This window comes from Triturus cristatus, chromosome 3_1 (assembly GCF_964204655.1).
Source record: "Triturus cristatus chromosome 3_1, aTriCri1.1, whole genome shotgun sequence".
In the NCBI taxonomy this organism is placed as follows: Eukaryota; Metazoa; Chordata; class Amphibia; order Caudata; family Salamandridae; genus Triturus; species Triturus cristatus.
The window spans coordinates 206,801,754-206,820,739 of NC_140583.1; the positions used below are offsets into that span (position 1 = coordinate 206,801,754).

The window sequence follows — 18,986 nt, forward strand, 5'->3', positions numbered from 1 at the left end:
GGGAAAGAATGCAAATTCCGTTCTCCAGGGGGGAGAAAGAAGCATCGTCAGGGACAGTGAGGAGGGACATCAATCTCATCGAATAGGGCTGTCTGGGCTACTTACTGCAAAATCGGAACACCTTTACCTCCTAATTTTCGTGGCCATGATCTTTTATCACACAAACATCCCTTAAGTCTACAACATAAGGGTGCAAAAAAGCACATATCTTCAGCCCGTTAGTAGCCATTTTAGTCACGGTTCAGCTGTATTTTTTCATAATTTGATGCTCACCCATGTCTCACGGCACAATCGTTGAATAGACTACAAGAGTTTTGTGGGGTCACCCCAGTGTAGAAATATTTGAAATATGTACAGAGCACTAGGTAATCCTGCTTAATAAAAAACATTCTGAAACGGAACTTTTAAAATACAGATAGACAAATGCTGCTAATTTTCAGCTATGTAAAGAAAAATAGTAACACTATATGTAGTTGTTAATGGAGTCAGGACAATATGCCCCCCGTTTGAATTTTTTTTTCTGTGTTTTAAGTTTCCAGGATACGACTTTGCTCTATAAAATATTTTTACTTTATTAATTTAGCTTTACACAGATACTACACTACATTTCACATGCACGTTATCCTGAAACAATGTCTGATGGTCTTAAAAGTCTGTGGCGTGTGGGAGCGAAGACCTAGGGGCTGGATCAACGTTTGAATTTTATGTATTCCTAGGTGCTGTGTTGTACCCAGTATTGACCATCAATCAACGTGTACTTGCCCTAACTTAAGTTTTCAGAGCACATACCCAAATACGTACTTATTAACTCCCCCAAAAAAGCGCAACATCGTTCCTAGATTACGTCCTAAAGAGGACTTCACAAAAGGAGTAGGATTCTGACAGACCTTGAAACGTGGGCACTTGTGCCATGTGGCCCAAAGGCCCTTACGACATAGTTGTCGATCCCTTTCTGGATGAACTCTCTAGCTGTGAGTTGGTGGGTGGCCTATCAGACTGAAGTAATTTTAACAGTAAGTCGAACTGCAGCGATAAGAGACTCCCATTGTGCGGACAATAACCCACACCTCATCATAAGGCTGGGCGTACCACAACTCCTCATACAAGAGACTCTCCACGCTGGATTTAAACACCTTCATTGAAGTGCAAATACTACACAACACCTTGGTGCCTCACTCCCCTACCAGTGAACACAAGGAGGAAACATGCACCATGAGCTGGCGAAGCCGCTTCACATGGGGCGACTAGCAACGGAAGGAAGAGACAGGAGCAAACCCTGCCATGACAAGGGAGATCGGCTCTAAATATTTTTATCCAATTTATTCTACCTCAATAATGACTTGCATCATCGCAGCATCTACTCAACGAGGCAAGAATAATAATAACAACAAGCATTGGCATAGCCAATAGGTCTCGCTTTTGGGACCATAAGTATTTAGTTATGCAGCACAATATCCTTGGTGCAACAACTGTTGCATGGCAAAACACTTATAAGGTCCCAATGGCGAGACCTATTGGCTATGCCACTGCTTGTTGCTGTTTTTGTGGTACTGCAATATATAGGGATGTTATTTGTCACAGTTTGGATTAGATCATTGATGACACTATTGTTCATAGAATCACGATGTCTCCAGTGACAACTTCTTGCTGCCTAGGTTGTACCGAGGGGTTCCTTTTCCAGTGGTTCTGCTGTCCTGATCGAGCCGAAGGCAGTTGTCTCCTCCCTTTGTGGTTGTGTGTGTGGTTGTGTGTGTGTGGGATTGTGTGTGTGGGATTGTGTGTGTGGGAGTGTGTGTGTGGGAGTGTGTGTGTGGGAGTGTGTGTGTGGGTGTGTGTGTGTGGGAGTGTGTGTATGTGTTGTGTGTGTGAGAGTTGAGTGTGTGAGAGTTGAGTGTGTGTGTGGTTGTGTGTGTGGTTGTGTGTGTGTGGTTGTGTGTGTGTGTGTGTGTGGTTGTGTGTGTGGTTGTGTATATGTTGGTGTGTATGTGTTGAGTGTGTGTATATGTTGTGTGTGTGTGCGGTTGTGTATGTGTGTGGTTGTATGTGTGTGGTTGTGTGTGGGTGGTTGTGTGTGGGTGGTTTGTTTGTGTGTGTGGTTGTGTATGTGTTATGTGTGTATATGTTGTGTGTGTGTATATGTTGTGTGTGGGTGGTTGTTTAAGAATACACGTCGGATGTTATTACTTTAAAGTTGTTACTCCTCTAGATTTACGGCACAGAATTATTTGGATTTATGATACTGGAATGATTAATGACCAGCCGGGTTGGAATTATAACAGGCAGTTAGGTGTTGAATTCCTTATATAAAATGTTACAGCCCTGAAGAAGTCGAGGGTTAATTCCCTAACGACAAAACAGGTGTTGGCTGGACTTTGTGTTGTTTTCTTGAATAAAGACAAATAAAAGACGTTAAGAGAAATTACTTGCCTCCCTCTACTTACCTACATTTGATGAACTTTTATTCTACACGGAAGCGTGTCCATAGGAGTTGACATTATAAAGGCATGCGATGCATTTCCCTGCGTTGTACCGTTGTACAACCCTATGAAAGAATGCAGCGCGAAAAGCAATGGCAAAGTACACTGTTGTCTCACCAACCCTAGGAATAACGTGTTCTTGTTTTGAGCCAGATGTAAAGTTGATTACGAAATTGCCATCACTCATGTTACAGGAGAGGCTGGAATGGGTTTATACATTAATTGTCCGTGCCTCTACGGTCAAAAGCAAAATGTGAATGACAATCGAACACACCAAATAGTAAAGAGGACTGGCCCAGAGTAAAGATTTATTTTTGTATGCATGATTTTTTTTTATTACAGTAGAATGACGATACAGCTAAAACGGCCTCGAGGCCACACCTAATAAATAATGCAGAACAGTATAGGCAGTAAAAAGACAGATGGAATTCTTACAATCATAATAAACTTGAAGTTGGTCGACACTAGGTGGCGCGCTTGCTTCATATTAGTACTTCAAATTAAATTGTATTCTTCAGTTTTGCAGGGGTCCTCAAGCATGCAGGGTTAGTTAGATGTGAAATGACAATACCGGTGAAATTTTAAAAGGTTTCATCTGCTGTAATAAAAAAAATTCAATCCCATCTGACTCCCCAGATCAGATAACAAACAACGGTCTGTTATTCATCTTAAAGTACTTGGGTGCACTTAGGGGAAATGGGGGTAAATTGCTCTGTGACAAATGAATTACGGGTATTCTTCACCTGCTAATTTTCTGGACCCTCGGTGCATTATCGAAGAGAAAGCTACACTTAGACTTGGGTTACCCTAATGCAATCAGCCCCGCAGCATGTTGGGAATCCTGCTGAAAGGCGGTTGGCTATTGATCAGCCGGGTCACGTGACTTCTGTGTGAACTGGGTCAAGATGAAAGCAAGCGCCGGAATTAGTGTTTCCCATGTAGCTCATTTGCATGTGAAAGGAAGCCTTTCTGGTGTCCCGGCAGCCCAAATACGAATAACAAAAGACGTATCCGAGAGAGAGTGTGAATCGCGTGGGCAGTGTAACAGGGTTTGTTTTCCTCCATTGATTGGGTGGCAGTGCCCTCATCGCGATCACAAAAGCGAAAGTGATCGCGATGACGCACGCTAGGGATACACACGCAGGACAGGCAGATGGCTGGGCGAGAAGGGAGGGAGTATGCGGGGAGCAGCTGTGTGCGTGCACGCCATTGTGCACTGACGCTTGTAGCCAGCACAAAAATGTGGGTAGCACTTTCGAAACCCACCTACTAAATGTCTCGCCAGACCAGCACATGCGCTGGGTCAGGCGAGACCTAAAAAGGACACCCATACGTTAGGCACTTTCTGCTGCATCCTCTTTGTATTCACATATATTTAAAGAACATGAGAACTCAAAAAACCCTGCTGTGTGAACTTTTGTTCCTACCACTTGCAGCGCATGAATGCCAGCAGGACAAAAAAATGCTAGAAGCTACGAGCACTTTTGCTGCCATCTAGTGGCCAGGTCTTAAACCAATCAGAAAAAAGGCCCCGCGGCTGCGAAAGTTAAAATGTACTCATGCATGCAGAGCGTTTGCCTTGCAGGAGTGAGCAGCAGCAGGCAAGATAGTTACAAACAGATGGTGCCGCTGCTCGCTCCTGCTCCCGCTCGTTTCCAGTCCAGGAAGGACCTGGCTTGGCAGTTCGGTCTGGAATGTTCCCGTGCGGCACAGGCTCAAGAATAATTTGCACATGGCTAGGTTCAAACTGGAATGGCATGATGAGCAAAAAAACTGATTTAGGCCCAGATCTCTGTACTCGGGTGAATGTATGACATTGTTCTGTATTCTGTCCATCAACTGTTTTTGCATAAATCACATTTTTGCCATTTTGTCATCTCCCTCAGTGATAACACCCGGGGCGGCCTGCACCCACCACATCCCCCTGCCTACGCCACTGTCACCAATTCCTCAAAAAAATAATTAAATGAGTAATATGGGGTCAGGAAGCATAACCCCAGGACATCTGGCACAGGTAGTGGCCCAAAAGGACCACCACCCATTTTAAGTTAAAACAAAAAAGTACATTTTGTTGAAAGATTCATGAACTCTGATACTGGTTTTGCAATCACCAGATTGGCACCCAGGTCCACAAACCTTGTTGCGACATAATCAAACTACAAACGATCTATGTTGGACAGCTGTCTGGTCCCTGAACCCTAACTACATGAACACAGATTTGTGGGCCCTCGTCGGACTCCACAGGGTTCTCAACCACAGTAATGTGTCAGCGGACAATGGGATGTCCAACGGGACCCATGATAAAGTGTGGGTTTACAACCCCAAACCAAGGTACACAACCCCAAAGAATACACACAAAAAACAATAACAAGAAAACACGTGGTCAGCCTTGGCTTAGCCACCGAAAGGCGTTCTACTTGACAGGAGTGGTTGAATTTTTGACTGAATGCCAAAGGCCATGTGCAGAGGGGGCTGGCTGCATGTGCTGCAGGGTAGGGTATAGTTTCATACAAGTTGGATGGATGCAGCATGTGATCAAACAACCAGAAAAATCCCAAACCAAAAAAAAAGGTTAAAGTGTAGTTTGGTTGCCTTTGGTTATAACACTCTCATTCATGTATGTTAAACAAAAAAATCAGATATTCACTTGAGAATACCACTGTTAAAGTACAGTTATGGTTGAGAATCAAAACTGAAAAAAGAAAATACTGAAATTCGAGATATGGTTAGCTCCACATTCTATAGCATGTACAATAACCATGCAAACCATACCTCATGCACCAAATGCAATGCTTAAAAACTCACCATAGCTATACCATTAAGTAACAACACCTAAGACCACAACGTAATTAAATAAAAACACATACTTAAACCACGAAATAATACTACATTCATAACGGTCTCTTTTAAAGTGTGATGGGTAATATGTAATCTCATCTGTAAAAATGATTTACAATCAGTGCTTAATTTTCCGGCACCGACACTTAAATGACAGCCTGCCACATGGTGGGCTGTTTGCTCGATTTAGAGTGAGCACAACAGTTGTTTACTAATTCAATATAAGTACAAAAATGACTAATACATGCCGCCCTTGCCTAGCTTTGGCGGCCTGGAATAGTCTGAACTGTCACACTTGTAGGAAGGAGTGTGATGGTTAGCAGCTAGTTTGGTACTGTCATTGGTAGCGTTAGCAGGGGCGATGGGTGGAGTAGGCTGCAGTGGCCTCCTGATGAGGACACTGGCACTTTGTTTTTAAAATAAAAATTAAGCACTGTTTACGACATTTGTAATTGCACCCTACACATCAAGGGAGAGTTCATGATCATTTCCTTAGGTGTGCGAGTCTGGAGAGTCGGGGTAGGGGTGGTGTGGGTCATTGTACAGGCTACTTAGAGTCAATACCTTACACTGCTCACACTAGCATACATTCTACATCCATTCCAAACAAGTTACCTTCAACGTGCGCTGCAAGACTTTCTTCCAACAAGTTAAGCTCAATAGCCAAACGGGGCCAATCAACCTTTCACCCTTGTGAGAGTGATAGGCTCAGTTATCAAAGACCTGGAAAGAACAATAACCATTCCACTGGAAAAAACAATAATCATTCCAAGTAGCATGAACGTGATGCAAAGTCCTTGGCCCATTAAATGCTCCTGCTATTTCCAGAAACTCTTATCTTTATAGCAGAGAAATAAACAGCACTAGATTGCTGAATACTAGACTATGACGGTGGTTTCTTGCTGGATGTAAGCAACTCCCTCCACTGGATGCAAGGCAAAGTACCATCTGACTTACTCGATGGTTTATCCTAACGAAAGAGATGTCTGTAGATCTGACTGAAAAGCTATGATTATTTTTACTATTTTCTTATATTCCACAGCACAGCCCAAAGTTCAATGGAACGTGTTGAAATCCTCATGCACGCAGTCAGCATGAAATGCGTCTATTATAGTCTGCTATCACATCACTAGCAACAGCACTCAGTACCAAGAAATAACACACAATCAATCAATCAATCACCCAGCAGTAGACACCAGACAGACTGCATCAGACACTCAACGTTTTAGATATGCCATATTACCAAACTCCTAGTAGTACTTACCATACAACCATTCATAATATATAATCCTCTTCATATATACTTATATATACACACATTAGACAATGCTCGAGACCCTCTTACACACACCAAAATCACAAAACTGGCAATGCACTGCCACCTTAACAGCTCATCCCTCTCAGCACACCCATATCTTAGAACCAATTAGAACATCTTCCCTTAAACAAATTACACCCTCACGTGCACAGCATTGCATTACAGCTATATAATTTGCCAGCAATGCCAGTTTATAGAACAGATTTAGCAGACCGGGCAGCAGGCACCCTTTCACCCACACACTGGCAGCCTTCATAGCAGCACCAGGAACATTGTTGTTACACCCAAGTCAAATCAACATCCAGGTTAAGGACGGGGTAGGAAGAAAGGGTCAGAACATTGTTAGGTTGAGCCTAGGAAGCTTGCATGCGCTGTCTGCAAGACCTGCTGTATGCAGTATAGCGAATGTAATCGCACATGCTGCTTGCCATTGGTTAACCCCCGCGTTGCTCTTCTTTCCTGGCTCCTTATTGGTTGGTGCTCCAGATACATCACTTCTATTTTGTCGGAAGGAACATCGACCAACTACAGTTTTATTGTGCTGTAAGTGTTCATGTGTTGTGTTTAGGGACTACTTGTTTTATTTTATGCTACTGATATTCTGTCACCATTGCGCCTAGCACTGTGCCCGGTTTCATTTTTTTTTTAAATGACCATGGCGCCTGCTTCATGGGCCACCATGCACATAAGTTAAATATGCACAGGCGTTGTGCTTAATATTTTTTTTCCTTTTGCAGTGTTTCCAGTTTCAGCTGCTGCCTGCATCGTTCTGATAAAGAATGCCTTAGTTATCAGGCTGTTTCTTTCTTCAAGGTGTGTTAACGTTAACCCATTTGTTAGATGCTCTCAGCATTTAAAAGCTATCTCTGCTCTCACCCACTATCTTGGTTAATTCTGGACTGCCTACAAGAAAAAAAGAAAGTCAGCATCTCAGTTTTATTTTCTATTTACCAAGTTTGCTAGTGGCATGATCACACATAATATCAGCCAGCCCTGAAGTCTCAGATAGATGCATGTTGCATTGTGGGGCTTAGAGTTCTCCTTTTAATGCATTCATTATGGGTTCAAACACCCAAAATGCTAAGTGTTGCTGGCGAAAATGCCAGAACTGACTGAATCTGTTATAGTGGGCATAAAGCCACGTGCCAGTTATATATTTTTTTTTATAAATGTTTTTATTGGTATTTTTATACGTACAAACATAAAACATATGATCAATCATCGCTTTCTCTGTACAGGGTAGCAGCCCCACCTGGTTATGTTGCTGGCATAGTTGGTTAACACAATTTCTGCAAGGTTGCCCCCCCTATCTACTGTCCTGGAGAAGGAGGGAGTGAGAGGGGGAAAAAGTGGGAGATCAAGATGGGAAGGAAAGAGGGAAGCACACCTGGAGAATGATCGTCTCTCAGAGGAGTTGTGAAACTAGTGGGGAGTGAGGCTGTCAACCTCTTGTCTACTTTTTATCGTGGCTATTCATGGCGGCTTGTATGGGTCCAGTATCTTGTCTAGGGACGTCCACATGCCCCTTATGTGGCTGTCTCCATGGTGTGCTACGTAACGCCGTGTTGTCCTCTCCTCTGAGGAACGTCACCCAGTTGAGCCAGCATTTGAAGGTTGCTTTGGAAGTATCCTTCCAATTGGTGAGTACAATTTTAACCGCTGCCGTCAGCAGTAGGTCCAGTAGGTCTCTATCCTGTTGTGAATCTAGCTCGGTAGTAATAAATGCGGTGGTCAGTGTGGCAAAGTCCTCTGTGAGTGCGCATCCTATTGTTTCGTTTATAAAGGTGAAAATTCTACCCCAATATTTTTTAACCATGGGGCAGTGGTAGATAAAGTGTGCCAGGTCTCCCTTTTCCTTGTCGCAGTTCCAGCACGGATCGTTTTCCCTCAGCCCTAGGGACGCCAGGCATGCCAGGGTCCAGTAAGTTTTGTGAAGGAGCCAGAATTTGGTCTGAGCTAGCACCAGGGAGATCTTGTTATGGGCGAGGGAGGACCAGAGGAGGTGGCTTTCTTTCTCGCTGAGAGTGGAGCCAAGTTGTTTTTCCCAGTATGTGGTTGCTTTGTCATTAAGCTTGGAGGCATTAGGTCTTAGTAGTTTGTAGAGGTGGGATACCTGATGTCCTACTCGGTTGAGATTATCCATGTAGTGGATAATTGAGGGCTTGTGCTTATTGAGTGTTGTTTTGTCCAGGGCTGTTCTGATTTTAAGGAAGTTATACAGTTCTATGGAAGGTTGCGTTTTGCTTTTAGCATGTTGAAGGAGTAGGGGTTTTCCCCTCCGTCCATCTGAGCGGGGTATGGGATCCCTAGCTTTTTCCATGTGTCCATGCTTAGAGTTTTCCCCTTATATTTTATTTTTGTGTTTGACCACAGTGATTCCCACTTTGAAATGTTTTAAAACGTTTCAAAGTTGTGCAATCCATTTTGAACACTTAGTTTTTCACATGTAAAACTAAAAGTAAACTGCTCTAGTATACTGTGAAGGGTCACCCTTTCAGTTGCATCATGCATTAACACAAGCACTGACAATGTGAATCGTTGTGTAGTAGAAAGTTGTATACCGAGTTTAACAACACAAAGGTAAAACATGGACAACAGCAGTGCAATCTTCTCTAAGACAAAGACTATGAAAAGGGCAGGTGGCGGTAGCAAGAGGTAAATTACACGATTCTCTCACACATACAAGACCGGTACAATAACCTATTGAGTGCCCATGACGAGATGGTCTCGTCATGGGCCGCTGTTGCGCTGTGCCCATGATGAGACTATCTCGTCATGAACCCCACCCGCTAATTCAACGCCCGGCACAGGGCGGGGAAAGGGCGGGCACTCAAGGGGTTAAATCTCTATAAAAATATAAACATACAAGAACTAAAAAACTCATGGAATAAACACCCGAACTACGTATTGAGTTGCCACACATTCATGTACATAGAACGATGAATTCTTCCCTACCAAGAGGGGTAATGCTTCATCAGGCAGTTCCACATTTGTGATTTCCGACTGCAATGTATTATGCTACAATTTGGCAAGTTATACGTCATTTGTTGATATATTGATAATGCCTCTAATACTGCTTGTATGCATTTTATTAAAACTCAAAAAACAGGGTTTCAAAAAAATCAGGGGGTTCCACATTTAAGAAGCATCTAAGAGTACGACTGTTCTCTGGTGGTACAGTCTCCTAGAAATGGGTTCCATAGTTTGGGTAAGGTTATGTCCCTTATGTCGACATTTATATTCTAATTACAAAACGGTTAAATACCGGAGGGTCAAAGGGAACAAGTTTCAAGACCGCGCAGGATTGGATCCCCAAACAAAGTACTAAAGACACTGAAAATCCTGAGGTCTAAAATGGCAAGGTGAAAAGGTGGTGTGTGAAATGAGGAACAAAAGTCTAATGTACGTGGTGTAATGCCAAAACCTTGGAAACGTGGTGGTTCACTCACCCAGGGTAACGAACCCCATCACATGGGATTCTCATCCCAAAGAAAAATCTCGAACTCTCAGGGGGCAGCAAGCCCCTCAACGAGAGATAAGAGCTTTTGTTTTGCTGTTTGTGTTGTGCACCTAAAGGTGGAGTAAATCCACATATAAACTGGGTATGAGTGGGGGGTGCAGTGCTGATGAAATAGTAGTGCAATAGGAGTGTGTTTAAAACTAGTTACGGGACGGCCAGGAGGACTCTCATGGACACTGCCGTGCCGATGCTAGATTAAAAGAAGTGAAAGCCCCACTAATTCGATGTAATCAATGGAGCAATGTACAAGATGGTGGTCAACATGTTTCAGCCGTGGCGCCTAGGTTGGCTCGGCTTTCATCAGGACCTTATAAGCTACTGCAAGAATGAAAAATGACGTAACAAAGGATACAGAGGGCACCCTCAAAATTGCTTGTAGGGTGTGCGTCTCCTCAACGATACAAACATCACCTAGACAAAAAAAGGCTCAGTGTAAGAAAGTGGGTCATAATTGCTCAGTAATGACAGGTAAGAATGTGTAAACTAAAAGCAATTACCACTCACCCGTGTAAACTGGGTGGAAAATGGACCTCCACCTGGCAACCGCTCAGGAAGGAACACCGCTCTGAAAAAGAGATGTAAGACTGCTGAAGGAAGGAGAGCTTACATATCATGAGCGAGTGTGAATGAAATTGAGTACGTCCTCCAAAAACGAGGGAGACTGACAGAAACAGCGTATGCACGAAATGCTGTTGGGTGCAAGGATGGTTGCTTATCAACAGGAAAGGCCAGTCAGGGAGACATGACCCCTCCTGTATGAACGTGAAATGAATAGGACTTGTCAAGACAAGTGTAAAAGGATGTCGCGATCTCAGCCCAAACTTATCGCTAGAAGGTGAGGAGTTGGTCGCCTTCATAGAACAATAAATTAAATAGACAAAGAACTGAAAGGAGGGACAATCTGTGCCCAGCGTCAAAAAAAATATCTCACCTCTCCGTCGGAGAACCGGGCTGGAATGAGCCTGCAGCCGAAGGTCCCGCGAGGTTGGGCGGAGGCGGATTAAGAAAAGAAATGTCAGCAGTTGCGGACCAATCAGGGGAAAGGTTATTCATGCCGTTGAGGGGGAGAACCAATCAGAAGTGTTAGTCCACTCGTGTGGCAGTAACCAAGGAGACTGTAATACAGCTGACAGGTAGCGGAAGACGCTGTCAGAAAATCAAAGGTTTGTCCGCCGCGACTAATTAGCGAAGCGGTAGGGGGCTCCTTAACAAGGTAAATAGATAGACAAAAGGAGTCAGAGGCGTGGAGAAACTGGAAAGGCAACAAAGAAATAAACAAATGCTGCATAATCCACGCGGAGGCACATGAGATAAAACAGCGCTGGCTCTTGGAGCGCGAATCGCTCAATGGTTAACAATTCAATGAAAAGGGTCTGAACTGATGTGAGACATCAGTTTCAGCAGCGCGGTCGACGCTGGTTGGAATGGCATACGGTTCACCGGGAAGTAAAAAAGAAGGTGAAGCTGGCGATAAGTAGGGCAGGACAGAACAGGACTATTAGTGTAGAGAGCAAAAATAGTCGGTAGTGTGGCATCAGCCTGAAAGTGTGCGTGCCAGAGCACAGAATCCCTGTAAAGCACATGCTAGGGATGTATGTAGTAACGTTGAGTTACTAAAATGCTTGATGGAAAATGCCCATGGATGGGGTGTAAAGCATGGGTCAGCTGGTGAGATCAAGCCATATGTGTTACAAAGATAGCCAAGGAATATCATCGTTCAGTCCTTGAACGTGTGTCTTCAATTTATACACCCACCTCTGCTCACGTTTGAATAAAAAAGAAGAGACATCTGTAAGATGTGGTGGTATGTAGGGTTTGTCAAGGACTGTCCAGTGTAGATCATTGGGAGCATGATTGACCTCTAAAAAGTGGTTCGTAAGTTTAGTAGAGGAACGACCACATCGTATAGTGCTTTTGTGTTCCAAAATGCGAGTTTTAATACGGCGAGTGGTCATGCCAATATATCTTAGCCCGCAAGGGCAGGTTATCAGATAAATCAGATTTGAACTGTTACAATTACTGTGGCTTCTAAGAGTCCAAGGTCTGCCAGTGCCAATGTCAATTTCTTTGGTCACAGATGTGTGGCTGCATGCCGCACAAGAACCACATGGATAATGGCCCACAACCGGAGGGAGACCCCACAGAGTTTGTTGGGTGCAGGTGGGGTTAGTGCGTGGACGAGTGTGTACCAACTGGTCTCTGATGTTACTGCTGCGTTTAAACGCGAAAAGAGGTTTGGGCAGCCCTGCATCACCTATGTTAAGAATCTTCCAATTGGATAGAATGATTTTTTTGAGTTGGTTGGAAAATTGACAATAGGTGTGCACACAAGTAAGTCTGTTCTCTGGTGTCTTGGGGATCTTAGGTGCCAACAGAGCCTCACGGTTATTGTTCGCAGCGCGTTTGGACGCTCTGCGGATCAGGTGTTTGGGATAGTCTCTGGCCGCTAGTTGTCTGGATAGATTACTGGCGTGTTCCTTGTACTTGTCAGTTGAGGAACAGTTCCTTTTGAGGCGCAGAAACTGGCCAAAGGGCAGATTATCTCGCAAAGCCCGTGGGTGGAAGCTATCATACTTCAAGAGAGCGTTCACCGCCATGGGTTTCTTGTATAGCTCAGTACTCAAGCGACCCTCAAGCGGGGTTATCAAGATGTCAAGGAATGGTAGCTGAGTCTTAGAGTACTCACAGGTGAAGTTAAGAAAGGGGTCACAGTTGTTAAGCCAATTTTTGAAAGCCAAAAGTGAGGAAAGAGGTCCCTGCCAAAGTACGAACACGTCGTCTATGTACCTCTTCCATTTATATTCTCCCTTGGTTAAACTGTTAAAGCCACATTAAAATTGTATGTGGGAGTGCTACTGGGGTCTCCATACTATATGATTAAAAACAGAAGGATCACGTTCAATATATCCTCTCTTTTTTCATAAGATGGAGCAACAGAAGTGGAATCGCCCCTCCATTGAACAGGTACACCTTGTGCAGAAGCATTGCATGCTTCCCTTCTTCCGGGGACCAGTACAGGTAGGACAGCAGCAGCATAGGCTTTCCCCATCACAAGACTATACAAGCCAGCCCTCCCGATTAGGGCGGGAGACTACCGATTTCAAGGCTAGTCTCCCGCCTTCTGATTCCTATATCCAACAAGCATTTGCAATGCAATAGGTCTCACATTTGCGAGACTTTGAGCTATTGTCATTGTTAAACGACAATCCAGTTTATTTATGTGTTGGTTTTTAAAACATAAATAAAAGGCACTGTCACTTACAATGCAAATAGCTTAAACTCTAGCAATTGCGAGACCTATTGCATTGCAAATGCTTGTTTCTATTGACTTGATAGGAATTGTATGTAATGGAATGTGGACTATTGGCCCCATTACAGCTGGACTCTGACCGATTTCACTACAGATATTGCTCAATTGAAATATTGTATTCACTATGCATGCATTGATTTGTTGTTTAATTTCTAACTTTTCAAAAAGTATTTTCCAATATATGTGTGAATTGAAATATACACATCTGTTATGTTAGAGACAATAGAATCTATTGAACGGATAGAATTCTAGTGAATGGGGACAGTTGGCTGTTCCTGCAAGAGAACAATGAGAGCACGTGGTTGCAGAGTTGTGTTGTGTGATGATTATTTGGAAGAAACACACACAGTCATTTTGTGCGCTTCTCAGTAAGGCCCCGACAGGTGGGCTGCACCAGGACACGGGCGCGTGGTCTGAGGAATGTGACCGAGAACAAATCAGGCACTCTGTACTCGGAAGTGTGTGGCGGACCAGCTAAAAGGAAATGCTGTGCGCATAATCTGCTGTAACCTTCCTCTGGGCACGGTCACATCCCATTAATAACTTTACTCTAAGGCAAAGCAAGGAGAGCATGTTTTGTTTGTCAAGTCTTCAGCAGTGGGGCGCCTCTTAAGTAAAAGGCTGAACACAATAAAAGTCTTGTGGCCAATTTGTGGAAACCAGGAAACAAGAGCGTGTGACAACTCGTGCTGAGCCCGTGACTCACATGACATCGTCAAAGGAAAACAACACGTTTTGGTCATGTGGAAATCCAAGATGAGCTAGACACGAAAGAATGTCTGTCTTTATAAATGTAGAAAACGACAATAGTGGGATAGCAGACACGAAGGAACAGTGAGTGCTAATAGATGCCACTTTTGTCTGAATTTAGAAAGAGGATGTAAAATGGCAGAAGGAATAAGTATCGCAACAGCGTTGCAGCTTAAACAAGCATTGGCCGCGCGGCCGTGAACGTGACGCGATCTGTAAGGGTGCCCGCGAGCGATGCACTTAATGAGCCATTACGAGAGAGGAAAGCCAGATGGCGCCTGTGCTCGTAACTGTGCATGTAACCACACGCTCTAGGCCACACAAAGTTGTGGTCGGCTTTTTGAAGCCCACTTACTAAAAGTTTCGCCAGAGCAACGCAGGCGCTGGCTCAGGCGAGACCTAAAAACCTGAATCCTCTGCAGGCTTTTGGCGACAGGGACTTGTCTTGTGTGACTCAGAGTATGCACTGCCAGTAACCTGCTCCTTAGGACCCGGACCCCCAGGTTGTCCCTGCCCCACCTCCATCAGTTCCACAAACCAATGAAATGTCATCAAGCATTGTGGGTAAAAGAGGCCATGTTTATTACAAATAATCTCGACCAATAAACACAATACATTTCCTTTGCATATTCTAATTTCCAAATGACATTGCCGTTAAAACATTATCAAATGAATATTTACAAGCTAGTTCTTCATCAAACCAAAATTTGACCAAATCTAATTCTATACAGAAAAAACATGTAAATTATCACCCCAGCACCAAGGGGTCTTCAAGGCGCACTCCCCCCAAATGAAAACCACGCAGATGTAACCCACCTGCATCCTTGAGAGGTGAGCCCCTGCCATCTGCTTCTTGTCCGCAACCATAGGGGTCCACCTCTCCATCACCAGGCTGTCCCAAAGGGGGTACTCGTAGGGTATAACCAGGGGCAACAGTCCCATGCTCTAGTTTGTATCCTGGTGCCCTCGCCCCCCCAGCCGGTGTACCCATTCTCTCTGGGGTGAGATTACCGTCTCTCCCCCTCAATGCTGGCCTAGGGATTAAGCAGGAGGACTCCCCTTAACGATGTGAGTCGATCTAGGAAGCCTCCTTACCGCCATGCTTTCCTAACCTCTACCTCCAAGGGATGGGCGGGTGGGAGAAGCGACGAAGCTCCTCAGGTCGCGGTGCCAGCACCGAAGGAAAGAGACAAGGGCCTGGGCCGCCCGCCCTAGATAGGCCCCCTCCTATTGGCACCGGCAGAAGTGACATCAGCCTTACCCGGAAGAGATCCATTGCCAGGCGCCGTCACCAATCCAAGGCCCTAGAGTTAGGGAGGCGTGGCCAGGACCCGGGGTGTCGTGTCCTAATGGCGCTCTCCCCGAAAGTCCACGCTTCGCCATTGTTACCCTCTCTCTGCCTGCCATAGCGCTTTATCCCTGTCCTTACAGGCCAAGGAAAAAAAATTATATTTGCATTTCTTATATCCGATCCCACAACAGCACAGTTGCAAGTCCCATATCTGACAATAAACCTGATTCTGGCCTCAACATAAGTCGATGGGGAAATACAGTCAGCCGATTATTTTTTGTAAATCTCCCACTTTCCTCTTCTAAAATGTTGCCATGTATGCAAGGCACACACAAATCAGGCAGCAACAATGCAAGCTATGCTTCCTCGCAGAACAGGTATACCATAGCAGTAGCAAAGCAAGCTTCACTTCCACAGAAGGCAGCAAGTACAGCCTTCCGTTCCCTGCACACTGGATCCAGCATGCAGACTAGTACAAGTTGTCAATGCTCACTGACCATGTACACTAATGGCGCGAGTGATATGAAGGTTACAAGCAGATTCCTGGAGAGGGGGGTGGGGGGTGAACTCCCTGGGAGGAATGTAAATGAGTGTGTAAATACACAAGATGCTGTGCCTAGTAGGTCACGGTGGTATTCTGAGGCAGCCTAACTATTGCTCTAGACAAGTGCACAGGTGCCAACCTGCTCAAAGAGGCTATGAGGCGCTGTGCAGTCCCAGCCTCGGTGCTGCACCTGTCCATAGTGCTGAAGGCAGCCACGTCACCCCTGCCAAATAAACGTCAATGTCATTTTGGCAAAATCATTCAAATACAGAATGCTTCCAGGTCAGAAACATTGCGTCACTAATACAAACCAAAATGAAACAAAACCATGAACAACCCAATCTTCAGTGGCCACACAAAACATGCAAATAAAAAAATAAATCCATATGTACATAATCCGTACTCAGGAAGTGCTGCGGTGCCGCATTGTGACAGTGTTTTCTCCAAATGCTGATAACGTGGCTTTAAAAAAATCCTATTTTACGATGGAGGCTTTTTAGCGTAATAAATAACTGAGGTTCACTTCCTGGACGTTTCCCCTTTATCTGTGGGAATGCCCTGCTGTAGTTTTCGCTAAACAAGACTCCCAGCAGCTGTTATTAGAGAGCTGCGTGCTCCATTCCTCGGCGAGAGGCTGGGAGTGAGCCAAAGGCGCGTGACTCCACCCTGTGCATGAGCACACCACCACCAGACTCCCGTCAGGAGCGGAGCGCGCGACCCTAAGGAGGGGTGGAAGGGAGTCCGAATCCGCCGCATGCAGCACTAGGCGGGGGTGCGTGATGGGCAGGGTATGAGGGGCACTAATCCTGGTAGGGGGGAGATAACCAGGGAGAGAGAAAGATTAAACCAACTTCCGGGACAGTTTGGACATGGCGGAACCGCAAGCCACGAGGATCACAGTGCACGGTTAAGCGCTGGACGGTCAGGGCAGATTCCATGTTACTAGAAAGCATTATAGAGCCAGCTCGAATCTGCGGCCGCGGCGTTTTCCGCATACATATGGATTACGCATTTGCCCCATAATCCATCATCTGCAGCATAAACTGTAGATTTTAACAAAAACAATCACTAGCTCAAACGGACCATACATTACTAAAAAAAACGTAGCCACACGCTGCTGCGCAGAGAAAGGCCCTTCGCAAAAGTTTACTTGTCTTCTTTCAGTTGCATATTGCAGCATTTGGTTGTCAAACTTACTGTGGTGAAATTTTTGGCTAGGCGGCGTTAACATTTGTAAAAGGGACAAAATAATTAAGTAATCCCATCACAAAATGTGACTAATTATACCGCATAACAGCCAACTCTGCCGCAAAATGTGGTCCTCTCGTGCTGCATAATTCCAGAGACCCTGTCCATACCCCACAATAATCGGGCCTCGGCTCTCTCCTGCACGCCACGTGAAGGAGGAGGGGGGGGGGGGGGGCTCAGTTCTCACCGCAAACCTGTACACCATGAATGGGACTTGACAAGAGATGGCTCTCCGGGCACATGTTCTTATGGGCAGGAAGATGTCCAGACATGCCCGGGAGCTGCTTTCTATGTGCGTTGTAAAACGGTGTATAACAATCGTCCGCGAACTTGGAGGAAAAAAAACAGCTGAGGGCACGAATTTCCACATAAATTTCCACATACGGGGCCCAGTGTGAGGCCTTTGGTGGTGTGCCTCGCGCCAGGGATGGGTGCAAGTCCAGTGTTAGGGTTTTCAGAAGAGGCCCTGAGGAGAATGGGACAGAACATTGGACTGCTGTGACTGGATGCGGGGGCGCGTTGTGAGGGCCAGGGGAAGGCTACCTGTTGCGCAGGGAAGGGGGGCAGTTTGAGGAAGACATGTCGGGGTATGGGTGTGAGGTAGTGTGGGGGCCATTTTTCGGGACTCCGCGTGAGATCGTTGAGGCAGCACAGAGGGGCGTGTTCAGGGACTGTGTGTCCAGATATTTGTTGATATTCAGCCAAGAGGAATGTTTTGGATCAGAAAATAAAACCGAACAATCGTACTGAGGAATCGACTTGTTTTAGAATGAGGGGCTTTTTCTGAAGGACTAAGTTTATAGAAAGTTGGCACATGTCCATTTTAGGTATTCAAAAAACGGTAATATGTATAAACCAGTGCGAGTGGAGAAGGGGGTCTCCTGTGAAAGGGGCAGGTGTCGGCTCAGAGGAGGGCGAGCATCGAATTGTGAGGGTCACCGGACAGGCAAATGTGGAGGAAAAGTCAAGCAGCGTGGGGTGCCATAACAGCCCTGCGAAGGCACAGCCACACTCCCGACCCCTAATTCTTCAAGTCGATGATGCCTCATTTGCACTCCCCTCCATTTCCTCCCAAATATACCCCCTCCCCCTCGTCACTCACGGGCATGTCTTTCAGGCGGCTGTGCTTCCAGGCGCTGGGTATGTCAGTGAATGCGACACAAAGCAGTGCAGGCGGAGCTTCTAAATCACACGGGAAACCGAGCAATGTGTACACAGAGAGCGCCGCCCCCTGGAGCCAGCCCTCGGATGCAGGGCCAGCCCTCAGTGATACCGCCCCCTCATACTCTACCCCCAGAGCTGGGGCCAGTCTCAGTGTAAGCCCCTGCCAAGGTACACCTCTGGGTGCCGTAACTACCAGCCAGGCCCCGGATCCGAAACCAGTGCGCACCCTGGTCAGACTTCTGGGACATTCTCCGGCGCCAGGGCCTGCCCCCTCTAAGGCGGCCCTTAGTAACTCCTCCCAACCCCATCTGGCAGACAGCCCTTAGTACCACCCGCAAGGCGTTAAGGACATCCTCAGAGCCAGCCCTCGGACTCAGGACCAGCCCCCGTCGAGGCTGCCCTCGGGCAGCAAGTCCACAGCCAGGGTCAGTCTGCCCCCAAATGGCCCTCAGTGCCTCGTTTCTTTGAGTCAAGGCCAGCCCTCCTCAAGCCGGCCCACAGCGCCAACCTCAGTCGAGTCAGAGGC

General features: G+C 45.8%; 1 protein-coding gene and 1 long non-coding RNA gene across 2 annotated transcripts in view; both read right to left on the bottom strand.

Annotated features, from left to right (window-relative positions):
- LOC146859929 (uncharacterized) overlaps positions 1 to 10,718 on the bottom strand; it is a 37,587-nt gene extending 26,869 nt beyond the window's left edge. The window contains exons 1-2 of the long non-coding RNA XR_014978744.1: positions 10,658 to 10,718; positions 10,506 to 10,564 (exon numbers count right to left, since the gene is read on the bottom strand). This is a non-coding gene — a long non-coding RNA (uncharacterized LOC146859929). The remainder of the gene's footprint in view (positions 1 to 10,505; positions 10,565 to 10,657) is intronic.
- The window catches only part of RPS27L (ribosomal protein S27 like), a 91,761-nt gene extending 73,050 nt beyond the window's left edge, over positions 1 to 18,711 (bottom strand). The window contains exon 1 of the mRNA XM_085643671.1: positions 18,399 to 18,711. Coding sequence (XP_085499797.1) covers positions 18,399 to 18,404 — 6 coding nt within the window. The 5' untranslated portion in view covers positions 18,405 to 18,711. The remainder of the gene's footprint in view (positions 1 to 18,398) is intronic.
- Between the last annotated feature and the right edge of the window lie 275 nt (positions 18,712 to 18,986).